The sequence below is a fragment of the Mytilus galloprovincialis genome, chromosome 14 (genome assembly GCF_965363235.1).
Source record: "Mytilus galloprovincialis chromosome 14, xbMytGall1.hap1.1, whole genome shotgun sequence".
Lineage (NCBI taxonomy): Eukaryota > Metazoa > Mollusca > Bivalvia > Mytilida > Mytilidae > Mytilus > Mytilus galloprovincialis.
Genome location: NC_134851.1, coordinates 35,550,702 through 35,568,512, shown reverse-complemented (window position 1 = coordinate 35,568,512; position 17,811 = coordinate 35,550,702). Strand labels below are relative to the sequence as shown.

Below are 17,811 nucleotides of genomic sequence, written 5' to 3'. Positions count from 1 at the left end.
GCCTGTCCCAAGTCAGGAGCCTGCAATTCAGTGGTTGTCGTTTGTTTATGTGTTACATATTTGTTTTTCGTTCATTTTTTTTTATATAAATAAGGCCGTTAGTTTTCTCGTTTGAATTGTTTTACATTATCGTATCGGGACCTTTTATAGCTGACTATGCGGTATGAGCTTTGCTCATTGTTGAAGGCCGTACGGTGACCTATAGTTGTTAATGTCTGTGTCATTTTGGTCTCTTGTGGACAGTTGTCTCATTGGCAATTATACCACATCTTCTTTTTTTTTTACACAAGATGAACATATAATGTTCTGCATTGAATGATTGCTGTCTCAAAACTAAATCAATTAAATACCATAAAAAAAATTAACAACACATTATTGAAGTCTTGAAAAAGTAACAACGACATAGTTCAATGGAAAATCATCAACTGTGCTCTAGTTTTTGAGATAGTGTTTGATGAAGATGATTTCAGAGTAAACAATCTTTGCATTAATTGTTTAAGGCCATACGCTGACCATTAATTGAATATACCTTCACTTATTTGAACTCTTTTTTTAATTGCCTATATTATTCAGATTAAACATAGAACTCATTCATCCTATTCAACTTTTTTCTTGTACTGATATCAAAGAAAAGAAAGGCTACGTCTCTTTTTTATTTTCATTTCTGTCAAGTCAATATTTCAAAACTTTTATTAGCTTAAAATGATATTTAAAAAACACAAAATTAAATAAACAGCTGCGCCATGAGCGCATGATACGCCCGTTGTCTTTTGTGTGAAAATTATGCAATAATCATAAAAAGTTTCTGACATACGGTGCGACATGTGAAAACCCCCCTTTTTTAACCATAAACTCAATAACTCTGAAATAAAATTTTGAATCATCATAAAAAATTATACAGATCTTTAGATTATTATAATATACATGTACCTACGAAGTGTGTAAAGTTTTAAGCAATAACCATAAATTGTTTTTGAGATACGGCGTGACATGCGAACCCCCCTTTTTTTTTACAAAAAAACTCAATATCTCTAAAACAAAATTTTGAATCAAATCCAAAAAGTATACAGATCTTTAGGATAATATAACTAAGAAGTGTGTAAAGTTTTAAATAATAATCATTAATCGTATTTGAGATACAGCGCGACATTTGAAAAAAAAACACACCCCTGTTTTAGTGAATCATCACCAAAAAGTATACAGATCTTTAGAATAATATAACTAAGAAGTGTGTAAAGTTGTCTAATTGGCATTCATACAACACCTTCTTTTTTATATTGACAACGCCATAGCTAAAAAAGAAAAAAGACAAACAAACTTGAATAATAGTACACAAGACACAACATAGAAAACTAAAGAATAAGCAACACGAACCAACCAGAAAGTGGGGTTGATCGCAGATGCTCCGAAAGGGTAAGCAGATCCGCTCTACATTTGGCACCCGTCGTGTTGCTCATATTATTACAATCCTGTAAATAGTCTATTTCGGTAGGTCACATTCTTGATAAGGGAACGGATTGTAGTTACGACATAAGGAACATATCCGATAGCATCTGCGAAACGGATATTCGAAAACAGTCAACAAACTTGTGATGGCGTCCGTAAAATTTAAGAAGTCATGATTTCAACCTCGCCATTTGGAACTCTTAGTTTAATAGCTTCCTTGTGAGAAGCAACCATCATCAAGGAAATCATGATCGGAAATACAAGTTCGGGAATATCGTATCAATTGGTAGATAAATAGTCCGTATGCAGGCGCATTTAAAATTATTTTAATCTAGGGCAACACATGACTATGTCCGCTTAAAATAATGTGAAAACAGACAGAAAAAAATGAAATTGAACAAGACTAAAATAAGCGTCCATAGAACACATGTACAATGTCCCACTGGGAATAACGCATGTCCATAGTGAAAATTTTCTTGATCAAAAGCAAAGAATAAAAATTATACTTAATTCACAATAGAACATTTTCAAAATGGCTGCAACCAACGACAACTACTGAATAACAGAAGCCTGATTGTGACAATTATTTTGTTGACCACCCAAAAGCGAGGCAAAAGACATAAAAGGACACTCAAAACCACAAGTCGAAAACAAATGGACAACAACATGGCAAAACACGAATAAGACGACCAATAGAAGAACAACACTATACAAAGACACTACATTGAAATCTAAAGACCCAGTAACACAAACCCCTTCAAATACCGGGAAAGATCTTAGATGCTAATCCTGCTCAACTATTATCGAACCATAAGACATCAAATTCATAAACCACATCGGTCATTTAAAGTTATAAACCCTGGAACTTACTAGTAACCGATGGTGGAATTTTGAAATTTAAACTACCTTTACTTGATAAAAAAGACTGTTACCGGTACATACATTTGTACAGAACATTCACTGAAAAAAATCTTAAGCACAATGAGCCACACTAAAACTAGAGCAACATCAACATGAGTGCCTAGCACTCGCACCCGCAAAGGTGGAAAGGGATAAATATAAGTTGCAAAACTTTTTTCCCAATTCACTGTAAATAAATATGTTTAAACTAAACTAAACTAATGGTGATCTCGGAAGGCTAAGAAGATCGATCCTTATTTTACACGTGGCACATGTCGTGATGCTCATGTGAGGATATGAGTGCGTTATATATGTATCAAATAGATCAAAACAGACGCTTCACTTTACCAAAAGATTTACTGCCACAACGAGAGACGTCCATAGATAACCACATTTCCATACATAAAATAACGATTTTGAAAATTTATCTCATAACCCTAACTGGAATACAGATTCCGAATTATTTGAGTTCTTATTTTGTATAAATAGTAGTATAAGTTGCAATCATGGATATTCGATATGGAATGAAATATAGCTGTAGCTTGCATTTGGAGCTAACATCATTGATATAACAGGATAATTCCTAAAAAAAATATCAACGCTCGTTCTTGATCACAAAGAAGGGGTTTATAGTTTTGTTACATAAAACACTGCACAAAAATTTCGAAATACTTATCTATTTAATAACCATTGCAGTATCATGTTGAAATTTAAGGGGAATATAACATTGAAACAACTGACTTTCCATTCAAGGAGAAATGATAAATATTGCCATCAATATTTACATTCAACGATTTGGTCTGATCTTGCTTATTTAGTATGACCACTGCGATTGTACCGTCAGGATTCTCGAACGCAACCGAACGTAAGCCGTCAACATTGTCAGTAGAGTCTATTCTCATTGATTGGGTCTGGGCTACTTTGGATAGGTGGCCGATGACGTAATACTCTACTTCTTTTCGGTAAATATTACTTCCACGTGGTACAGTGATTACTCCTCTACAGTTCTTACATCCAGAAACCTGAACTTGGGGTCCCCATTGGTCGTCAAGGGCTATATTCCAAAGAACGACTGATTTAACCCAGACTGTCGGTTGATGGATAAATAAAACGTCCAAATTCCATACTAAATTATCACGAAAATGAGGTGCGCTCGAAAAACCGGAGCATTCCGTAAAGTAATTATCAACGTTTGGAAATTTGGTGTGAAATGTAGCTGGCTCAGATTTGTCTCCTCCATAGCAAAGCCACACCGCTAATGTATTGGGCAGCATCATGGTCCTTTAAAATGTTTTCCGGATATGCATGAATGTCCCAATTATGGTCAAATATTAGAATTCTAGTATAAATATTATTACTGAGAAATAACGGTCCCATATGCCATTTAACTAAATCTCTTTGTATTTGCCAAGACATTGTCATGGTTGGGTAACCTGTCGTCTGGTAACCTGGTTCGTTTTGGATTGTAATGGCGTGAATATCTATACCCTCTGCTTTATACGCTTGAATGAATTTTACGAAATACAAGGATAACGCCTGTTGGTATTTTCCGTCATAATCCACATGAAAATCACCTCCGTAAAGTGAATTACTTGACTTCATCCAAGCTGGGGGACTCCAAGGAGATCCAAGTATTTTCAGTTTTGGATTAAGACTCAATGCCTCCTTGATGATAGGTATAAAGAACTCACGATCTTTGTCAACACTGAAATGGTCCATATTAAAATCTGTTTGGCCGTTAGGCATATCATCATAGGTGTACGGCGGTACAGCCTGTAGGTCAGATCCACCCATTGTTATTCGGACGAAAGATACTCCTGAAATAAAAACAAAATTGATATTGTTGTTAGTTATCCACCAGCATTTGAAAGAGACAGAAGACATCAAGGAGAAGTCCAGGAAGAAACAAAAAACACAAAAAAAAACCCCAACAAACTCTTAAGCCAACGAGATAATAAACAATTTCCCAAAACACTTCTAAAAAACGGCAGTCTAAGCAGCACGAACATGTGTGAAATGCTGGCATAAAAGTTATGACATAATCAAATTCATTTTGTTTGACGTTCAGAAGAATCATGACAGGTCTTTGTAAGTTTATTCTTATTTCAATTACAACTTACATTTACTATTTGTTATAAGCATAGTATATTGTATATAGACACTTGCGTCTTGTTGAATAAACTGTATCAATCAAAAATTTCTATTTTATAGGAAAAAATTAAAGTACACAGAAGTCATGCAGATGATTAAGGTGGTACCCAACACTTTCACTAAAATTAATTTGGCTCATTCAATTTGGATAAAATTTTGACAAAGTATTTACTTTGCCCATTTAACAAAAAATATAAAAATTTTAAAAATTTTGAACCAACCATTTTATCAGAAAAATTACACTGGTTATATAGCAGTTTGACAAACACCAATTTTGATCGGTATTCTGCAAATTCCATCCAGAACCATCAACTATGAAGGTTAAATAAAGGTCAATGCTATTGAACTGCTTTTGTTCACAACAGAAGTTCGGTTATTGTAAGATCGGTATGGGAATTTTGTACATTTCTTCATCAAGGAGTCACTGTTAATTTTTTAGGTAGTTTCGGGACAAAAAAGTTGCAAATAACATTTAAATTTCACTTAACAAGTTTGAGCAGGATATAATGAATCTGTTGAGTTATAGTCATTTCGCACTACCCCATTTCGTACTTTGACCATTTCGTTTCTCATGGAAAATTTATATTTATGCCATTTCGTACCTCATGATGCATAATTGCATTTCTGTTATATCTAAAAAAAACCATTAAAATCATGAAAAACTTTACATAAATATGATACGAAAAAGTTAACATGTATTAGTCCATGAGGTACGAAATGGTAAATGCATTTAGTCCATAGGGTACGAAATGGATATTATCGTGGGTACGAAATGGTAAATGTGGGTACGAAAAAGAAGAGATACGAAATGGTTAAGGTACGAAATTACTTGTTTCCAATCTGTTGATCCTACCTACATCAACTTAACATAGAAAAACATCTCCCCAATTCATTTTCTGAAAGGTGTTCAGTAAATATTTTGCGAATGACCTATAATTTCCATTTTAGATATTAAGAATCCAATAAGCAGTTTTATTTTGTGCAGATTACCTTCCAAAGAAATTGGGCTTAGTATGACAAGTCCTACCCGAGGAGTTCTAAATTTGGTTTAATCAAATATATGCAGTTTTTAGCTAGCCTTTTAAGGTGGTACCTAACACTACAGGGAGATAACTCTGTAAAAGCAGCTAAACGTTTTAATTACGTTGTGTTGTTAAGGGAATATTAAGCTTTTCAATTATCAAAATTAGCGTTTGTCAAACTACTATGTAACCATGTATTTTTTCTGATAAAATGGTTGGTTCAAATTTTTAGACATTTTTATATTTTTGTTAAAGGGTCAAAGTAAATACTTTGTCAAAAGTTTATGAAATTAAACGAGCCAAATTAATTTGAGTGAAGGTGTTTGGTACCACCTTCAAAATTGACAGTACTCTTCAATTTTCAGAGAAAAGCCAGGTAGATAGGGTAGGATTTGAGCAACACATGTTTTAATTCACTGAAATAAATCAAAGATGAGGAGATGTGATGAAAGAAAGTTTAACCTAACATATAATGATTGGTCTTTTCAAGTTAGGAATCTGGTTCATGGTTGTCCTATGTCATTTTCTATGATTTTGGTATTTTGAGGATATTTGTTGTTGAAGGCAGATCTTTGATTAGTTTCTGATTAGTTACCTGTAAAGACTCTGGATAGTTTATAGTTTAATATATTGTATAGACACCAAACTATAGTTGACGAATTGAATGCACGTTGTCTTCTAGATCACACAAGATTATTTAAGGGTTCCTCTAACTTTTGTTTAGTTGCTATTTCCTGGGAACAGTATATATGTAAAAACATATATATGTTCCTGCTATTTCATCAAAATATCATATATCAAATTAACTCCTATGATATCATGAATTCATTTATATAAATACTCTAGTTCTAGTTATGTTTGGTGAATTTTGTTTTTATTCATTTATATCAATAAAAATGTACCTATTCCGTCTGCTGGACTAAAAAGATCTCGCATAATCTCGTGTCTCTTTGGACTGTGATAAATGACGTAAGCGGCAGAGTTTGAGATCGCTGCACCAAAACCCTCCATTCTTTGATATTGTTTACTTTTGTCTACTACTATTTCCGGTCCGTTGCCATTAGTAGGACTTGGATGTAAGTCCGGTTCTTGAGACAGTAGTTTTGATTGGTCCCCTGTAGTAAGTAACACCTTTACTTTATGTTTTGTTTGAGCATCTACAAGAATCGTACATGCAGCACCAATAAAAAGCAGAAAGGCTAAAATAAATACGGTTGATTATTTTATTTATATTGAATACATATAATGAAGTTGTAAATATATATACACCGGTTTATGCGTCTAAATATGTGACACACATTTCCGACCTTCCCTGTATATACACAATATGGCTCACACTGAAACCTAAATACATCTCTTGAACATCTTTCCTTAATTGGATTTTACCAATGCTCCTCAGGCATCGTAGTAATACTGCATGCACTTTGAGCAGTTATAAAGTTTGTGCAGATTTTCATACACTGTGCAAATATTGTAGACACATATTGTATGTCAGTATACGGAAGTCTACAGAAACTATTTTTCCTCTTAAACCAGGAAAAGTATTTTTTGGGTTAAAATACATGCATGTAACCCTTCTAATTGATAGACAATGATAATATACATATCATAGGTTGATCATGACGCCAAAAGTGATAAACACTATTGCAACTAACAGTTTATAGATAAAAGAGGGATGAAAGATACCAGAGGGACATTCAAATTCATAAATCGCAAATAAACTGACAACGCCAGGATAAAAAAAAAACAAAGACAAACAAACAAACAACATAAAAAACTAAAGAGTAAGCAACACTAACCTCACCAAAAACTGGGGTGGTCTTAGGTAATCCGGAAAGGTAATCAGAACCTGCTTCAAATGTGACATCGGTCATGTTGCTCATTTCGGCATAATCTCGGTAACAAGTCTTATCCGGTAGTTCAAACTTGTGAAAAGGGGACGGAATTGTTCTGAGTAACGACATTGAGAAACTATCTGCTATAGTCTGTGAAACGGATATTTCATAACGATCAACCAACTCGTGATTGCGTCAGTAAAAGTTATGAAGGGATGAATTTAACTTCATTACTAGTATTTGGAACTCTTGGTTTTCAAATAAATTCCTTGTGCTTATGATAAAAGTGACTGCTTAATACTGCGTTGTAAATATAAGTAAATAAACTCATTATAGATGCCAGGATTAAAATTTTATATTTACGCCAGGCGCGCGTTTCGTCTACAAAAGACTCACCAGTGACGCTCGTATCAAAACATGCTTAAAAGGCCAAATAAAGTTCGAAGTTGAAGACTATTGAGGACCAACAATTCCTAAAAGTTTTGCCAATTACAATTATATGCTTAATCGTGCAATATCAGTCAACCATGATGCTACCAATATCAGTCACGGTTGTAAAAGCTTTGTTAAACGTCTTATATAAATCTTTATGACGTCACGTAATCTATATCTGTCACAGTTATAAGGGCTTTACAAAACCCTTTATATATGTTTAACGTCATGTCACGTGATAAAAATACATCTAAGTTAGTTTTACTTGATGTCCATGTATATAATAAAGTGTAAATGATATGGCTTTTTCAATATCACCCCTATATCAACCCGCAGCCAATACAATTTCTCGAGCAGAGCTCGCGGGATTATATTGACGTCGCGGGTTGATACAGTGATATTGAAAAGTCATATGAGATTCTTTATATTTTACAATACTTGTATCAGTCAATATAAGTGCAAAAAGGCTGAACGTCTTATTTTGCTAAATTTACGTAGTACGTTTATAAATGTGTGATCTCATGCTTTTTTAGGGGGCGGTGGTAATTTTCGTCTACGTCACTGTTTATGTTGATGTCTTCTTCGTTGTCCGCGTTTAACTAATGTAGACTTTATGCTTAATTTAAGAATTGAATGCTCTTTTTTGTAAATTTATTGGGGTGTAAAAGCGTTGACCGAAGTACATTTTGTATGAAGCGCGCGCTTCATACTTAAAATGTGCGTACGGTCAACGCTTTTACAACCCTATAAAGTTACAAAAAAAAGCATTCAATACTTATAATTACATTTTTACCTATAGGATCATGAAAACACGCCTTTTATCAAGTTTTATTTCATTTACCTGTGCACTTTATTGTGGGACCTCGTGTCATCATGAATGAGAAGTTTTATTGAGTGACACAACTGCTTAAGGAATAACACATGATGTGCAGTTAGCCAATCAGAATAACGTATTGTAATGAAACATACATCTAATGTAATTATAACCAAATAACATTACATTGTTTTGTCATATATACTATCAACTGCTCTGCCGGAGGGCATCACCAACCTAGTATTCAGCACTTCTGTGTTGACATGAATTGTAATGTTTATGGTCTTAATATAAATTAACTGTTAAGAAAGTAACAAATTGACAAAATTAAACGCTAGACTATTTCAACCAAGGAATTGAATGGGACACAACAGAATTACAGACTTAGTCCCTATATGTGTAAATATCAAAACTTTGAAACCATTATTCTGTTATCTAGCTATATAAACATGTTTAAACCACCATTTTGAAATGCAAAACGGAATATATCAGGTGTTTGATAGTGTTTGGTTTCGTAAGTTATAGTTATATAAATAAGAAGATGTGGTATGATTACCAATAAGACAACTTTGCACAAAAGACAACTTGACATTTTTGTTTTACGTTCATTATGTTGTGCATGTATAAATTAGGCCGTTAAATTTTTGTTTGAATTGTTTTACATCCGTCATTTCAGGGCCTTTTATAGCTGACTATAACGTCGTAACTCATTAGTGAATGTCGTACGGTGACGTATAATTGTTTAATTCTACGTCGTTTTGGTCTCTTTATTGCCTCAATGATAATCGTTTCACATCTTCTTATTTTTATATAGAATTTAATTGAAACTAATTGTTTACTTACTTAAAGTTTTTGAAGGGTCCATGTTCATGGTGTTAACTTCTAGAATTAATCCTATATCTTCACCTTGTTATCTAGACTATAAATTTTATAAATATTCACCGAGTTTATTAAGGACATTCAATCTATGATGATCAATGTATTTATCATAGTTTCGACTTTGATATATAAAGTTAGACAAAATCTTTAGAAAAATATATTATTTTCCATAAAACTCACCCAAAGGTGTAGATTCACGAATCAATAAAATTTCCAATAAAGTTTTTATATTTTTTGTTAAAAATCAGACCAAAATGTATAAAATTTTTATAAGAAGTATCGGTGATATTACAATTAATATTAAATAAATTCGTATGTCACCCCGCATTACCAATTCCAAAGATATGACCCCTTTATTATACAATGATCAATTTTGGTGCAATATTTTTATAATTTATACAAGATTGATAATAAATTACTATGGTCGACATCCCTTATCCAGGACATATTTATTTGTATGGATTCAATATTAACCTTGGCACATTTCTGTTACATATCATTTTGGATCGTAGGTTGCGGCAAAGGTTTCCATAAAGCATTTAGGTCTGAGAATGCACACAAATATCTACAAACAAAGGCAACCGCTGTTCGAAAGTCATAAATCGATTGAGAAAAAACAAATCCTGATTAAAAACTAAACCGATGGAAACACATCAACCATAAGGGGAAGACAACGAAACAACAGAAAAACTGAAGTGCAACAAAAAACGAAAAAACGACAATGCATCACACATAGAAACGAACTTTAAGATAACAAAATATGCCGAATTATGAGCCTTAAAAGTATCGTTATGAAAAAAATTGTTTTGTATAGAAGTAAGGTTTTTGAAATAGATCAATTTAAGATAAAGATTACGACCTTTTTCATATTTAATGGAATTCAGGGCATATTTTACCAAAAGTGAACCTTATCCTTTCCTGGAAACCTCATATAACCTGCATAACCTTCGAGATTTCCACGGTATTTTCTGGGGTCAATGTTCCTCATTCTTTATGTACTGTGTTGTTTTTTGAATACTTTTATTCGTCTTTATTAGTTCTTACCATGTATTTGTCGGTTGTCCTTTTATTTATGAATTTTGACTGTCCCTTTGGTGCTTTTACATAAATTGCACGTGAACAATTTGTTTAACTATATACACAAGGATCTTTTTTTAAGCATAACATTTTTATTCAGTAATTTATATTATACATGTAGATCCATGCGTGTAAGTTTATTATTATATTATTGCCTGATTCTTATCATATTAAAGGAATGACTGTAATATTTTTTCTGTCATTGAAGATATAACATAAAAAAAAATGTGGTGTACACTGAATAATGCGCGTAGCGGGTTATTTATCAGTGTGCACCACATTTTTTTTATGTTATTTCGAATAGACAGAAAAAATATTACAGTCATTTCTTATAATTTAATTCTAAATTCCATTTTAAACCGTAGAAAACCATTAAAAAACGTTGATGATGTCACGGTCACAAGACTAAATTATGTCTATAGGCTGATAACAAAATAACGTCAGCCAATCAGAAGACGCGTTACATCCAAAATTTAATTATTATCAAATATTATATATGTTTATGTAAGAAACTCAAATCAAGTTAACACACAAACAATGAAGGAATGACAGTATCTCCAAAAGGAGCCTATTTGGACGCATCAACAGCGTCAGCGTGTCCTGATATGCATGAATCATTCGCTATACGAACTCACACTACAGACCAGACTACTTATTATTTGCACATTTTCAATTATTACAGAACTTTGTCGTTACTTTGATATCGCGATATCTCAAATGTCAATGCTGTCTAAGCAAAATCCTTTTAACGGGAGTCGGTAAATATACCCCGATTGATACCATATGATGAGATATTGGTTAAAAAAACAACCATCGGTCAAACTATGAACAAGTTTATTTAGACAGTGGACAAGATATTCAAATATGAGTTAAATTTTTCGAATGATCAATTAAAAATGCCAGAGAAAAAATTCAGAATCGGAGTCAAAGTGTTACGGAAATAAACTCATCATATGTAACGGGATTAAATTTTGTAATTACGCCAGACGCGCGTTTCATCTACAAAAGACTACCAGTGACGTTCGAATCCAAAAAAGTTTAAAAGGAAAATAAAGTACGAAGTTGAAGATCACTGAGGACCAAAATTCCTAATAGTTTTGCCAATTACAGTTAAAGTAATCTATTCCTGAAATGGTCTTATATTAAGGTAGTTAAGGAGTAGAGAAAAAAATGACAGAATTTTCTTATACTTTGCCAAAATGAAGATTTAACTATTCTAGAAAAAAAAAATGATAAAAAGTAGGGGTCACCGTGCTTATTTTCAAGGTTCGAGTCGTTCAAAATTTCCCAAATTTGCTTTGATTGTTCATGAAAAAAAAAACAGATAATTGTGCATGCAAAGAAATCTATCAGACAAAATTTTGAAAATGAAAAATAGTGTCACTGAAATTGTTTTCTTGCTTCATGTACAAGTAAAAAATGAAAATTTCCCTACATTTCAAGTATAAATTTTGTACTAAAAGAGTTATCTCCTCTTAAATGACTTATTTGAAAAATGGTTACTATAAGTACAAATATTTAGTTTGTGTTAAAACATTTTCAATAATGCAATAACTAAGTTTTCTTTATATAAATAAACAGTGTAACCAATCAATTGCAAATCTGTATCTAAATTTGCAGATTTTGGCAAAGAACTAGACCAATTATTTACTGTGATTGTACATTTCAAGATGGAGGTATACCCCAAAACTACCTTAAGTTATCTTAATATGATAATTGTACTGAACCTTACTTAAAATGTAAATTGCCAACTAAATATAGGTGTGCTTTGCTAAATTTGGGTACGGTATTGCTCCCCTTATACATTTTATAATAGAAACAGGCATATATCATCCGATATGAAAGAATAGACATACATGAAAGAATATGTTTTATTTATAATAGTATTTAAGATGAGCTACATGTTTTATTAAAATGTACACTATACGAAGGTATTAGGCACATATTGTTCTATGAAGCTTCAAATTTTAATATGGAATTAACCGTTTTATGATACAATGAAAAATTAATTTTGTCATTAAATAAGGATGAAGTTTTTGAAAGAGACGTCATAATCTGCAAAACAATTTGATCAGAATTTTTTTAAGTGATATTCTTAATCAAATATTATACTATAAATGATATGTACATTATCAAATTGTTTTTCGATATTGTTTGTGAAGTCTCTCATAAATCGTTTAAGATTGGCACATACAATTTTTATTTTAAATTTCTTGTTATGCATGTATGTTTGATGTACCTGTTGAAATAAATAACTGTGTAAATATGTGTTGTTGTATGTCGTGAGACTATAATAAAATATTGAAAAAGTGAATCTGTATTTACAACATGTATAACATGATTGAAATATTAATCATCACGAAATCAATTCATGTTTTGATCTGCAAACTTTATTCTAACAATTATGAAATGAGTTTATTTTACAAGTTTTGCACACCTTTACTATTATTGATTGTGTTTAAACGAATTATTTAGTATCGTGTTTTAAAGGTTCGTCAGTATACATTTATGTGTATCATGTGATCTTTTTTCTTCCTTGTGAAAGAAGAATGGATGATTACCCCTGATTCTTTGAGCATTTTATTTAGGTAAGGCATACACAATCTTTAATATAGTTCAAATACTTTATACATAGGCTTAATGGAGAAATTTAAGACAGGTTTTTCATACATTATTTGTTTTCTTCCAAAGAATGTGTCTTAAATTTATCACCAAAATAACTAAATGAGAATAGGGTTATAACATGCCTTAAAAAATGGCACGAACAAAAAATCAAATAACCATTAAACTTACAACATTATTATATACCGGTACGCCTTATATATTTGTTTAAAACTAGGCCAAATTGATAATCATTTCAAAAGACATCTTTGTGAAAGTCGGTCAGAAATACTTTTGTGATAGTATGCTGACGAACTTTAAAAACACAACACAAGTTTTTGTGACATCAAAGCATGACTTATATTCATTGCATTGCCTATCATGCTTCCCGCACTCCTTTTTGCATAGAAAAATCAATACCTGAATTTCCTCAGACAATCAAACATAACAGAATTTTGACATCGCACGATCTTCTTGGAACGGAATAAGAAGCGCACAAATGATTTTTTTTGAAATTTTTTACTTCGTTTAACATTTCCTAGAGTTTATTGCCATGTTTAAATCAGTAATTAATTTTAATTTTCCTTTTTGTCACCACTGAGAAATGAAAATGGAAATTACATCGTTAGAAATTTACAGACAGTAGAAAAAGTGCAAGTTCTTTGAGAACAATTTCGCACTTCAAAATTACTTTTAAGTCCCTGATTGATAAGACCAGTAACGATGAGACAACCACAATGTTATTGCATACTACATAATTTAAACGTTCAGCATGTCGTAATCGATTCAACTGTTGAATTTGAAACTTACCTTAGACGACGAAGAAATTACCCATTTATCATATTTATATTGAATTTAATATTTTTTGCGTAATGTGTATCTAAAAACGAAAAATTAAAAAAAACCAACTTAATCGAGTGTTGCGTTTCTAAAGTTCGTCAATATATATAACTTGTATAAGGAGTCTTCGTAATGCGAGGCGATGTTGTCGTATGAGTGAGAAGTAAAAAAGTACAGGTTCCAGCCCCTCGGGGAGGAATTTAAGATTCAGGACTCCTCTATCATTGTTATGCAGTTAATAATATATATTTATATGTATTATGAAAAAATATGAGTCATGTATACTTAAAAACGTAGGTAATGCACCATTTAATAAGTAAAGAGTTTTTGCAAGTTGTTTTGCAAGATACCATTTTCAAGCAGTTTGGTTATTTAAACTAGCTAATTGAATATATCAAAAATAATTATTTACCCGTAACATAGATTATTTCCAGCTAAATTATAGAAAACGCCGAATTATTCACCAGGCGGGCGCACATAAGTGAGGTTTATTATTCCTTTTAAATTCAGGATTTGCCAAACAAAGTTGATGTATATTATGTAAAGTTTAAAAGCGAGTAAGAACAACTGTTTTTAAGGCTGACATGCTGAAGTATTCATTTATTTATGAAATTATATCATATACTGAATGCTGTGTAAGTCTTTTGGTTTGCATGATATATATGGTTCACTTCAAGAACTAGGATATCCAATTTTTCCCGCCGGATCGGAGATCAGTGGTTTTCTCTGGGTACTCTCGCTTCCCTAAAAATACAAATCAACCGCTACAATATAGAACATCTTTTATGCAATATCGAAGAAAAATCCGAATATCCATTTCCTATAGCTAGCTAATACGTTCTTATTGACACTGAAAACATATTACGTCTTATAAGTAAATATGTCGCTAGCACACTGTTTAACGCGTTTTTGAATTAAACATTTCCTAACGTAGGGCGTCTGTTTAAATGTGAGCGATGTATAAAGTTTCAACCATGAATTTCGAAGCATCTTGTAGTGACAATAACGAACTAATGATTGCAACATGTCTTATTTTACATTTGCATTAAAAAATATCCACTGTTCTTCTAGGTAATCCCATTCAAGACAACCTCCCGTATGTATTTATCAATTTGCTGCAGTCCATGATATGCATGAAATTGTTAATGTGTTTTGTCTTCTTTCAGAAAACCAAAATGGCAACTAACACCAGTATTTGTGGCATATGTTCACATCGACAAATAACACAAACATCTAACCACTGGTGCCCGCAATGTGAAGAAGCTCTTTGTAATGAGTGCAGAGAACATCATAAGTTACTAAAAGTCACGCGAAGTCATGAACCTATACCAATTTCGGATTACAAGTCGATTCTGTCATTTATAACTGACATACAGCAATCATGTACCTATCACGATGAACAATACCAACAGTATTGCGTTGACCATGCGTTAGCTATTTGTTTCAAATGCATCACTGACCATCGTACATGTCACGTCACTACTCTTGAGAAAGTCATCAATAACGTCAAGACCTCTGAGCAATTTCTAGACTTAGAATCAAGACTTGGCGACTTATTACAAAATATCGATCAAATCAAAAAGGACAGACATTCTAATGTGACAAAAATTGAAGAAACGAAAACGCGACTTGTTAAAGAAATTCGCCAGAAAAGAGCAGAAATTAACAAACGCTTAGACAATCTTGAGAAACAAATTATAAAAGATCTTGACGAAAAGGCAGGTCAAAATTGCAAGAGTATTCAGAAAGTTTTATCACCGGTCAAAGAGAAAGAAATAATTATCAGTAAATGTCAGGCAAATTTCCAAAAGATGAAAAAATACGCATCTGATCTTCAAACATTTCTCGTTATGAACGAAATTGAGGTCAAAGTTTATGAAAATGAACAATATCTGCAGTCATTGAAAGAAGCAAACAGTTTGGTTCAACTTGACCTAGTGTGGAAGGTTGACTCAGTTTTGGAACATATTTCAAACAGTTTAAAGAACTTTGGATCAATTGAAATGATAACTGAAACAAGCAGCCTCGAGTTCATTAGATCGAAAAACAAACAAGCACAGTTACAAGTAGTATCAACGAAGAAGACTGTTGACGATGTGAATTTGAATCTACAGATGAAGATTACAACAGACGGAAAAATAGTTAGAGGGTGTTGTATGTCAAAAGAGGGGGACCTTCTGTTCACTGATCATTGCGAAGGAAAATCGCTCACCGTATTTGCATCAGAAAATAAACTCAAATATAAAATTAAACTATTTTCTAGTATTGGGTTTGACTTAACACTGGTTGACGAAAAGACTGTTGCTATTACATCCGGGGACTCACGAGTGAAGGACGGTATTGATATCATAGATATGAAGAACAAACGCAAAATAAAGTTCATAGAACTTCCTGCTCGTCCATATGGAATCACAAGAGATCACGACTCGCTGTATGTCTGTGTAGAAGGACGCGGTATATACAAAATAAATATTTTGGACGGTACTACAGCTCGCGTGATCAGTTGTAATCTACCGATCTGTTCATACGTTTCTGTTTTCTCAGACAAGATATATTACACGAACTACGAATATAGCAGTGTAGTTTGTTGTGATAAAAACGGATCACGTGTTTGAATTTTTGAAAACAAACTTGTTTTGGATGAACCGGAAGGCATCTCTGTTGATAATAATGGTCACGTGTTTGTTGTTGGAGAAAAATCGTCAAATGTAGTCATAATATCGAACGATGGAAAGCATCACAAACAACTCTTGACCAAAGATGATGGCCTTCGTTCCCCATCTGCTATTTTCCTTGATAAAGAGAACCAGAAACTTCTTGTTGCAAATTCTTCGAAATCTGCTTTCGTTTACAATATTTTGTGAGAAATAAATTGAAAACGATGCATATCAATTTGTGTGTTATAAAAACGGGACTAATTGCATTGAGGAAGGAATGGAAACTAGCCGTTCATAAGAATGTTATGTAATTGAAAGTTGTTTGTTAAGTAATTTATTGATATTGAATTTGTGTGGAAATGAATTAAGACTGAAATATTAGCTGCCTTTTATACACATTATTTGTTCCATGAATTGGGCTTATTGAAGTGGAAATAGAAATTATGTAAAGTGTATACAGTCAGCTTTTCAGATATAGACTAAGCAACATGTATCTTATACTTTCTTTGGTATACTTACATCTTATTCAATACAATGAAATATACCCATGGGCGTTGATTATTTGTTTAAGTGTCAAAGGACGCAGATTTTACCCTTGTTAGTCATATTTACAAGAAGTTGAAACAACTTGATATTTTTAATTAAATTAATAACACTTTGCTGAAATGTTAGTATGAGGGAGAAACATTCAACTATTAGTTATCTACTTTGCCATATGTTGATTGGTTGATTGATGGTTGTTTAACTTCGAGTGGTAAATATGTTCAAGTTAATACCGTCTTCCAGCAATATAGAAAAAATATATATCAAAGTATTTGACATATGATTTTGTTCATTTGGTGTTTGAAAGAACAATATACAGCGTCAAACAATCTCTTCTACATTTAAACTGTTCGAACAAATTGAGAAATGGACAAGCAGGCGTAGTACTTATTGATTTTGTGTACAATATTGCTTTTGGAGAACTTTCCATTTTGTATTCTTGTAATGTATCATTCGGTAATGAAGACTTGCAAGGATAATTTATATTCACCTCTGATTTTTATTGTTGGTTTTAAGCGTTTTTGAAGCAAATAGTTTATTTTGAGCGTCCACGAAGCAGATTGTTGTTTTTGAGCGTCCACGAAGCAATATGTTGTTTTTGAGTGCTCCTGGCG

The 17,811-nt window shown here is 32.5% G+C and overlaps 1 protein-coding gene and 1 long non-coding RNA gene across 2 annotated transcripts; one reads left to right on the top strand and one right to left on the bottom strand.

Annotated features, from left to right (window-relative positions):
- Window positions 1-3,007: 3,007 nt before the first annotated feature.
- On the bottom strand, window positions 3,008-9,542 carry LOC143059785 (uncharacterized). The gene is made up of 3 exons (XM_076233349.1): window positions 9,444-9,542; window positions 6,422-6,718; window positions 3,008-4,163 (listed from the first exon to the last, which is right to left on the bottom strand). Exons 1-3 carry the CDS (start codon window positions 9,469-9,471, stop codon window positions 3,568-3,570), a joined length of 921 nt encoding a protein of 306 aa, XP_076089464.1. The 5' UTR covers window positions 9,472-9,542; the 3' UTR covers window positions 3,008-3,567.
- A 3,533-nt stretch (window positions 9,543-13,075) lies between these two features.
- LOC143058371 (uncharacterized) lies at window positions 13,076-17,107 on the top strand. The gene is made up of 2 exons (XR_012973033.1): window positions 13,076-13,144; window positions 15,164-17,107. It is a non-coding gene; the product is annotated as an uncharacterized LOC143058371 (long non-coding RNA).
- Window positions 17,108-17,811: the final 704 nt, after the last annotated feature.